At 37.6% G+C, this 9,488-nt stretch overlaps 1 protein-coding gene across 1 annotated transcript; it reads right to left on the minus strand.

Annotated features, from left to right (window-relative positions):
- Positions 1-785: 785 nt before the first annotated feature.
- LOC122091121 (transketolase, chloroplastic-like) lies at positions 786-4,268 on the minus strand. The gene is made up of 7 exons (XM_042660954.1): positions 3,423-4,268; positions 3,196-3,286; positions 2,993-3,098; positions 2,566-2,848; positions 2,321-2,469; positions 2,068-2,221; positions 786-1,935 (listed from the first exon to the last, which is right to left on the minus strand). Exons 1-7 carry the CDS (start codon positions 3,906-3,908, stop codon positions 979-981), a joined length of 2,226 nt encoding a protein of 741 aa, XP_042516888.1. The 5' UTR covers positions 3,909-4,268; the 3' UTR covers positions 786-978.
- Between the last annotated feature and the right edge of the window lie 5,220 nt (positions 4,269-9,488).

Consider the following 9,488-nt stretch of genomic DNA (forward strand, 5'->3'; position numbering starts at 1 on the left):
AAAAAAAAAAAAAAAAAAAAACTATATCTAAGATTTTGAAATCTTACCCAAAAATATAAAAATAACATTTTTGTAAAGCTACAAATCAGCTTTGTAATATGGATTATAACGTCGTTATTAGGCCATAAAATGGCTGACGTATATAAAATACTAGTAGAGGTATCCCATGACATAAGACTAAGAAACTGCATCTATAAGTGGGAGACATTCATTTAATGGGGGTCCACGTTTTATCTAGAAAAAGAGAGACTCACTATGTGAGAGGACATGAATGCGTGATAAAGAATCCTTACCCAGGCGTTATTGGAGTTTTTTTTATATAAAATATTAAAATAGCTACTCTTGCTTTGGAATTAAATTAATCATGGGAAAGTGAGGCTTTAAGGGGAAAAGAAGCCTAAAAGGTAATGTGGTTCTTACACCCAGGCATAAGGATGATAAAATTATCACCTTATCCTTGTGAAAAGTGAAAATCTTACCGTTATTGTGCTTTCATGCTGACCTGCCACACTACCTTTTAGGGATTTTTTTTTTTTCTTTCTTTCTTGTACCAAGAACCCATGGATTATGTTGGCCACCATCAACCTGCAAATTAGATTTTAATTCATTGGAAAATAGTAAAAACCATGGCCTCCTTTAGGAACTATGAAAGGATGTTTCAACTTCAACTTTAACCTTCATTATGAATCAACTAAAACAGTTTTGAGCTCTAAAGATAAAGACATATTTCTTTGAGTGCAGAAAGCAAAAAACGCATGCCTTAAACAAATTTCATACCTCTCGAGTCTTGCAAGCGGCCAGCCACCTTAGACATTGGCCATATTCAAAAGGATTTTATTAGTCTAGCTAATATCAAGGATTACAAGGTGAACTGATCCATCTAATTTACAATGAATAAATCTAGATTGTGTTTGGTATGTATTATTGGAATATATTCTAGGTCAATAATGTATTTTAAAAAATCATATCAAATACAACCTAGCACATTGCTTTGGCTGCTGCAACCATAGCTTCAGCTGTAATACCAAATTCCTTGTATATTTTTCCTGCTGGTGCACTTGCCCCAAACGTGTCAATTCCGATTGCCTTCCCCTTGGGACCCACAAACTTCTCCCACCCAAAAGTTGATCCTGCCTCAATGCTTACCCTGGCTGTGACAGCAGATGGGAGGACACTCTCCTTGTATTCATCTGACTGCTCATCAAACAACTCCCAGCTTACAAAGGAGACAACCCGGACAGACCGACCTTCCTTTCGGAGGTTATCAGCAGCCTTTTCTGCGATCTCCAATTCAGAACCAGTACCAATCAAGATGCAATCTGGCTTGTTTCCTGAAGAATTGTCTGATATAGTGTACCCTCCCTTCTCAACTCCTTCAATTGATGTTCCAGGAAGATGGGGAAGCTTTTGACGGGACAGGGCCAGAATTGAGGGTCTTTTCCTGTTGGAAACTGCAACCTTGTATGCACCAGCAGTCTCAGTTCCATCTGCAGGCCGGAGCATCAGAATGTTAGGCATGGCCCTGAAGCTAGATAAATGCTCAATTGGCTGATGGGTTGGCCCATCCTCTCCAAGACCAATGGAATCGTGGGTCATCACATAGATGACTCCAGCCCCACTCAAGGCTGCGATCCTCATTGCAGGCCTCATGTAGTCGGTGAAGACAAAGAAGGTTGCACAATAGGGGATAAGGCCGCTGTGGAGGGCAATGCCATTGCAGATGGCGCCCATGCCATGCTCCCTAACACCAAATCGAACATTCCTCTTCTCTGGGGTGTTCTTTTGGAAGTTCCCAAACATCTTCAGCAAGGTCATGTTGGAGGATGCAAGATCTGCACTACCACCAAGTAGACCAGGGAGAGCTAGTGCAAGTGCATTTAGGCACTGTTGAGACAGAATTCTGTTGGCTTCAGCAGGGCTCTCTGGAGTGTAAGTCTGGGAACAAGAAAACAATTGTCGACCAAATTGACTAGCCAACCCTTAATACTAATCTAACAAACCAAGTTGATTATCAATGAGACAATAAAACTAAAATCAAGAACAACCAAATTGGCTAGCAATACTCACTGGAAGAGCCTTCTCCCAACCAGAAGGCAATTCACCATTCATAATGGACTTCAATTCTGCAGCTTCCTCCTTGTACTTCTTCTCATACTCTGCAAACTTGGCATTCCATTCAGCTTCAAGAGCAGCACCTTCAGAAACATGGTGGCTCCAGTGCCTATGAAACAAGAGCAACAAGATTAATTCAAGAATCACTGGAATATGTGAAGTCAAATCAAGAGGGAAGAACAGGGGAAGTCTATTTTAATTGCCTTACTTCTTCACTTCCTCAGGAACATGGAAACGCTCTTGTGGCCACCCAAGGTTCTTCCTTGTGGCATCCACTTCTTTAGCCCCCAAAGCACTCCCGTGTACACTGTATGAGTTTGCCTTGTTAGGGGACCCATAACCAATAGTAGTAGTGACCTGTAAATGTATCACACATTGACAAAAGTCGTTACCCTACTTCAAACTGAAATCAAATTCTTCGGAACTGTACTGCATGGAAAAAAAAAATCTAACCTTGATCAAAGTGGGTTTGTCTTTGACAGCCTTTGCTTCCTTGATGGCGGTACGAATGTCATCATATCCAGTGTTACCATTCTTTACCCAAATCACATGCCAACCAAGACCCTCAAAACGGGTGTCCACGCTCTCAGTGAATGCAATGTCTGTGTTTCCATCAATGGAGATGTGGTTGTCATCATAGAAAGCAATCAACTTACCAAGTCCCCAGTGCCCAGCAAGGGAGCAAGCTTCATTTGAGATGCCCTCCATTTGACAACCATCCCCCAATATACAGTATCTGAGGAAACAGCAATAAAAACAAACGAAAGAAAATAAGGCGAAGGAGATTATCACAGGTAACAGCAAGATGAAATCATCATGATTGCCAATACTTCAAGTAGGTGAAAAAAAAATTAGAACCATTAAGAAATTGGAATCTCACGTGTAATGGTCGACAATCTCACAGTCAGGTTTGTTGAAACGAGCAGCCAAGTGCTTCTCTGCTAAAGCCAACCCAACAGCATTGGCTATACCCTGACCAAGAGGACCTACAGAAAGAAATAATGAAATACAACAAAGAACTCTTAGGCATCTAATATATATCGCTGGATGGAAGAACTTAGTATCAGAGAAATAAAAACGAACCTGTGGTGACTTCGATACCAGGTGTCTCAAAGTTCTCAGGATGACCAGGAGTTTTGCTTCCCCACTGGCGGAAAGCCCTCAAGTCTTCTTCCTAGTAAATGGATTGTAACACATACAAGAATCAGTAGATGAGCATATCAGCATCCTCGAAACTGTTTTAACTTTCAACCTCCTCCCGGAGAGGGAGGGGAGTTGACGGAGGAAAATAATCTGATCGAAAGGCATACCTTAACACTGTCATATCCAGCAAGATGAAGCAGAGCATAGTGTAGCAAGCATCCATGTCCAGCAGATAGCACGAAGCGATCACGGTTGAACCATTTGGGGTTCTTAGGGTTGTACTTCATCACCTCATCGTACAAGATGTGACCCATTGGAGCGCAACCCATTGGCAAACCAGGGTGCCCAGAGTTGGCCTTCTCGACGGCATCGATCGCAAGGAACCTAATCGTATTGACCGATTTATCAATCAAATCCGTTTCAGTCTTGCCGGTGGTTACCACGGCAGATGCACGGATGGGCGATCTAGAGTTCACGCGCTTGCGAGAACCGGAAATCCTCAGTGACTGAGATTTGATGCCTCGGCCGGCGACAGTGCTGAGTTTGCATCCGGGGAGAGATAGACTGTCAGAATTAGAGGTGGAGCCAGACTGGGAAATGGTAGTACGACCTGCAAGGGCTTGAGAGACGGTAAAAGAAGATGAAGCCGCCATTGTTTCTTTTGCTCTGGAAGAAAGAGCTTTAGCTACTGATCCTTCCGCAGAGGAGGTGGGAGGAGATTACAAGATTATAAATTTGGAGAAATGAACAGACGAGAACAAAAAAGACGGTGGCGACGATCCTGAATAACAAGGACTAACTGAAATGAACAGGACGGACGAGCGAACGATTGGAAGGGAAACATGAATTGGGGAAGGTGCCTTGCTTCCTCTGGAGCAGTTTTTATAGAACTGAGAAGCGGAAAAACGAAGAAAACGAGCTGGGTTTCCTAAATTATTATTGGGAAATATTTTAAAACTTTCTAATTTTAATCGGAATCCTAATTTACCGTAGAAGTTCTCCAGAAGCTTAGAGGGAACTTCGAATTTGAAACTTGAGAGAGAGAGAGAAAAAAAGAGACGCGCGACGGTTTACTTGCGAAACAACCTGTCTAAAATTAGAAGGTTTGGGGAAATTTGCAATTATATTTGATAGCCAAACCGGCACGTGGGGTGTAAGGCACAAGCTAGCAGGCAGCACTGGCCATGGGGTTAGGCACCATACAAAAGGGCAAAGGGGTCATTTTAAATGGGGAAGAGAGACAGTGAGTATCTACTGGCGGTACACAGGCAGTGTGTCCAATCTTTTCCCCTCATCTTTTAGGACATTTTTAGGGAAAAATAAAGGGGGAAAAAGAAGCCCGAAAAAAGCCAGTGTATGTGGCCCTTGTGCCCAAATACCCTTCATGAAAGGGAAAAAATCTTTTACCAAAAAAAAAAGAAGAAATGTGGAAATCTCACCCATGTTGATGTTTCTGCACATGCTCATATTGGTTAGTCACATTGGCGCATTATGCAGGACTCGACTACCTTTCAGGGAACCCTCTTGCAAATAAGTCGATCTAGATGTGTGTTGCCTGTGCCTGGACAGAGCCCCTTGAATGATTGTCCCACCTCCTACAAAATGAAAATCCCCCGTAGTCGGCACTCCTGCATATTCCTTCTTTGGCCCTCGCACAGGTGCAGAGGCCATGCTAATGGACAACATTCTTGTCTCCACCTTTTAAAAAAGTTTTTGTGATAAACAACCTGGGGATAAAAATGGAAATGAATGAGAAAACTTTTCTTTCTTTTATCATATATAATATCTTTTTATTTATTAAATATCTAAAAAATGGTATAAATATTTAGATGGATCCAATTTCTTCCCACTAAAGGTAAAAGAGAATTTATTCATTCATTGGATCACGGAAGGGTATTTTAAATTATAAACAATAAGACTTGAGAGTAAATGACGACCCTAGAGTTCAATCATAGCATTATATCACCATTTTATCTTCCATATGGTTGAATTTGTAAAAGAAAACTTAATTTCGATCCATATATCAAATTTCATATTCAAATTTCATCCTTTACCATCTCATCTACTGCAATGTATTTTCATGCACCTTATAGATTATGCATCCTCTTAGCAGTCTTCGATTTTACTTTGCTTTATTTTACCACGTGGATAACCCTGACTGTTTTAAAACTTGATAACGTAAGTAAGGACCTTAGGGATCTAATTGTCCATAAAATTTCAGCCCCATATGATCTACCATGTGACAAATCCAGGGCCCCAGGCACCCACTCACCGTTTTTGTTTCCATGAGTTAGTTGCTTTCCAACGTTACTCTCTTAATTATTTATACATTTTCCAAGATATGCATTCTCTTTACTAGAACTTGTTCAAACCCAACATAGAGGTATAGGAAGAATACCTAGTTATTTATTTTAATTTAATTTTTTTGGAGTGAGTAGTTACAACCACAATGACGAACATCTTACGTCATAACAACTGACCATTGAATTGAAATAAGGACAGATGTTTCAAACTTTGTATGATCGAGATGGGAATTAATGATAAAACTCACATGCCCAAGAGTCCAACCATAATATCACACAAAAGTGAATGACGAAATTCTTTCTCCACCTTGTGCAATGAAAAACTTAATTACTCCCTTCTTATAGTGCAAATCAGACTCAGCTGAATGGGGAGTATAGAAAGTTGAGTAAAGGGAGAGGAACTGTATGAAAAATACAAGAAACAATTATGCACCATGTTTTCAAAGGGTAAAATAGATCAAATATACAATTGCCAGCCTAAGATGTTATCATCAGTTTGAAGTAAGGAACTGTCTTATTTGGATGACTGTTTTGTTATATCTTAAACACATTAAGGCATAAGTTTTTCTTGCACTAGAGAAGGAATAATTCCTTCATAATGGGTGAAGGTAAACTTGGTCCTATGTGGTATATAAATAGTAATTAATAACATAGATCATGAATAATTATGTCTTTAAGAGGATAAGTGAATTCAAAATTTTAATTAACAACATATATAAATAAGAAGAGGATTGCGCACGCTGCTCAACCAATGGGAGGGGCATTGGGGTCACTTCCAAAGAGGAGGGCAAGGGAGAGTGCGAGAGAGGCTGGGCACCAGCAATGTGCTCAACTTTTTCCCTAATAATTATAAAGGCAATCAAAGCATATCGGGTTAGGTTTGTACGATAAACTTCTCTCTGAGGTAAATAGATGATACTAAAATCCGAAGAAAAAAAGAAAAGAAAAAGAAAAAAAGGAAATAGCCTAGACTGTATTGATAAGATAAAATTAATGGGTCGTCCAATAATCTACCATGTAGCTCGTTCTATGGATAAATAGATCCCCATGTTTTGACTAAATAGAATTTGTGGCAAAATAGAGCTTTGTACTCATACATGCATGAATATACATGATGATTCATGCCAATATGTGAGGAATATATGATTGAATTTGATTTAATAACAAATTATTTATTCCATAGTCTATTTAATACTCAAAATTTCCATATCATTCAACCATGTGATAAAATTTTATGAAATATTAAAGAAAGTTATCTTGATAAGATCGTAATATATTTCTTGACTAATATTAGAAGTAATTATTATCCAATATATATCTCAATGTTAGAATCTCATATAGATATGTTGGCCACTTGTCTGCTTCCCTAAAATCTTGTACAAAATCTTTAACGTGCAAAAAGTCTAATGAGGACATTGCCTTCGATCAAAGTAGTACTACGGGTCATGAAATCATGAGTCACAAGGCCATCAATTGTTTCATTAGCAAAACTCTCCACTCTCCTAACACTCATATACTTATTCAGGTTTTTCTAGTCGTAGGATCACTCTTTGGTCTTCGGGCTCTATGAAATAAATTAGCTTTCCCTTTTACCCTTTTATTTTCTTGGTGACTAGTTTGGAAATTTTTTGTTGATAAGTTTGATAATGAACTTTAATAAAAAAAGTTAAGGATATTATGTTGAAAATTTTGAAGAGATAGAATAAAGAAAATAAGGAAAGGAAAGGGCTTAAGTCTAAAGTCATAATTTTTATCTTCCTTTTTTACACAGAAATAAAATTCTATATTGTCTTCTTTTGACTTTTGGGTATGAAGTGAATTTTTTTTTTTTTTTAATGAATCTGCCACAGATTAGGATAAAATTTCTGTCCGATCATCCTGGTTGGGCGATACTAATTAGGAAAGAAATTTAATCAAAATTGAGGGAAAAATTACTTTCTAATTCCATGAAATCTCTACTAATATAAGAAAAGAAAACTTCTAAATTTTATCCTTTTCTCATAGATTCATGGATTCTAATAAGAAATTTCCTTTATAACTTCTTTTACAGAATGGAAGCAATATTTTCCATATAACTTTTTCACAGAATGGAAGATTCTGGAAGCAATTGAGGCTTAGGTTAAAGCCAACTTGGCTTATCCATATCTTTGACGCGCTTCGTTGGTTTTTTCATGTTCCCCACTCAGGCACCATAAAAAGTACATGACGTTATCGAAAAAGTTTTCAAGTACATGGGTCGGATGGAGAAGATTGATTGATCCGGTTTTTATTTTGGGTAGAATATTGGTTAATACGGGAGAGGATATTATGTCTCTACATATTAAATTTGGAAAAATAATGTACGTAGTGTGTTGGTAGTATACACAAGTTTTAGGAATTAGTACCAAAATGAAAATATCACCCGATTCGCATAATCGATACCATCATCTGACCGATAGAGGTTTTTCTACTAGGAAAAAAAATGGTGTTGTGATTTGCAATTGGGTCGATACAACCTATAAATATCAATATCAATATCAGCAATGACCGATTCCGTGACCTAAATCCACAATAGTACATGCTTCACGTGTACACTTTTCCTGTTCTCCTTGACACTCTCTTTTCTTTGAGCATGTGATGGATCCCCCTATACTAGAATCGTGAGATGTTCCTCGAACTCTTTGAAAGAGATTCTAGATCAGAGAGCGTTAATAAATGCAAACAATGTATAAATTGTCCGCATCAAATTTGTAAAAACTCATTTGTTTTCATTATCAAACCCCATCTAATAATTCTATACTTCACTGACAAGTATAGATTTATTTGTAAAAGAAAAAAAAAAAAGAATGAAAAATCGGGACGGGGATCCAAATGACATGTTAGAGTGTAGTTTCTCCACCAATGAGGGTGTGGAAAATCAAATCGTCCAATATGGGGTTTTAATAAAAAGAGAGAATGTAGAGTTCACAGACATTAGCATCGTGGCAATCTTTTTTCCTTGAAACATTGAATCCAATTTTCTTTCAAAACCTTAGAGAACCTTTGTCAATTGGAGGTGAAAGTTAATGATAAAACTCATTATTTTGAGAGTCCAATTATATCATCAAATCATTTTAAATGAAGAAATTATATTTTCACCTTACGTGACAAAAAAACTTTCACCTTCTAAAAATCATATTTTAAAAAATATATATATATATATATATGGGAGAGGGATAGGTATGCCGTCGATATCAAGTATGCTAGTGGATAACACCAATAGGAATACATGATGAAGTATCATTCAGGAAGGATATGAGGTCATTTCAGAAAAAAGAAAGAGAGAGATAGACACAATGGGTGATAGCATACTTGATATCAGCGGTATACCCAACATTTTTCCTATATAAATAAATATATATATATATATATATATATATTTTAACTTTTAACTACAGCAACAAGAGGAAGGCGGGGAAGAGGAGTGCATGCATGCTTTATGGCAGAAGGTGAAAAGTAGAGGATAGTGGAACCCTTGAATTGGTGCTCATCCATATTAGCTTTGTCTCTTTTCATAATATAATTAACTTCACACTGGAAAGGGACACGAAGTTGATGACTTTCTGTGAGCACAACCTATCGGGATGAACTAAGCTTCATGAAGTTTTATCAAGTTTAATCATTCATGTATGTCTGCCTTGCCCAAATTGCTTTACAAAACGCTAGATCTGTCATTATTTGAGTTAACTAAAATCCAAGTTTTAGCTGACTTTATCTTACTTGGGTTGATACTAATATTTAATAGATTAAATCCTTGGATTCATTCTTATTTTTATAGAATGATGTAAGCACATTGTTAATCCCTACCCTAATGGGACCACAATGAGCCCAAATTTGATTGAATTCCAAGATAATTTATATTGTGATGCCCCAATTATCTTCAAGAATATATCATTGATGTTTGTTAACAAT

This window comes from Macadamia integrifolia, chromosome 10 (assembly GCF_013358625.1).
Source record: "Macadamia integrifolia cultivar HAES 741 chromosome 10, SCU_Mint_v3, whole genome shotgun sequence".
Classification (NCBI taxonomy): Eukaryota; Viridiplantae; Streptophyta; class Magnoliopsida; order Proteales; family Proteaceae; genus Macadamia; species Macadamia integrifolia.

Bases quoted from the DNA above. Each gene is read 5' to 3' on its own strand.
- LOC122091121 (XM_042660954.1), bottom strand. From the start codon at position 3,908: ATGGCGGCTTCATCTTCTTTTACCGTCTCTCAAGCCCTTGCAGGTCGT. The intron at 2,470-2,565 runs GTTAGATTTTTT...ATACATTTACAG, and splicing joins ACAAACCCACTTTGATCAAG to GTCACTACTACTATTGGTTA. The intron at 2,222-2,320 runs GTAAGGCAATTA...CTTGTTTCATAG, and splicing joins GTTCCTGAGGAAGTGAAGAA to GCACTGGAGCCACCATGTTT.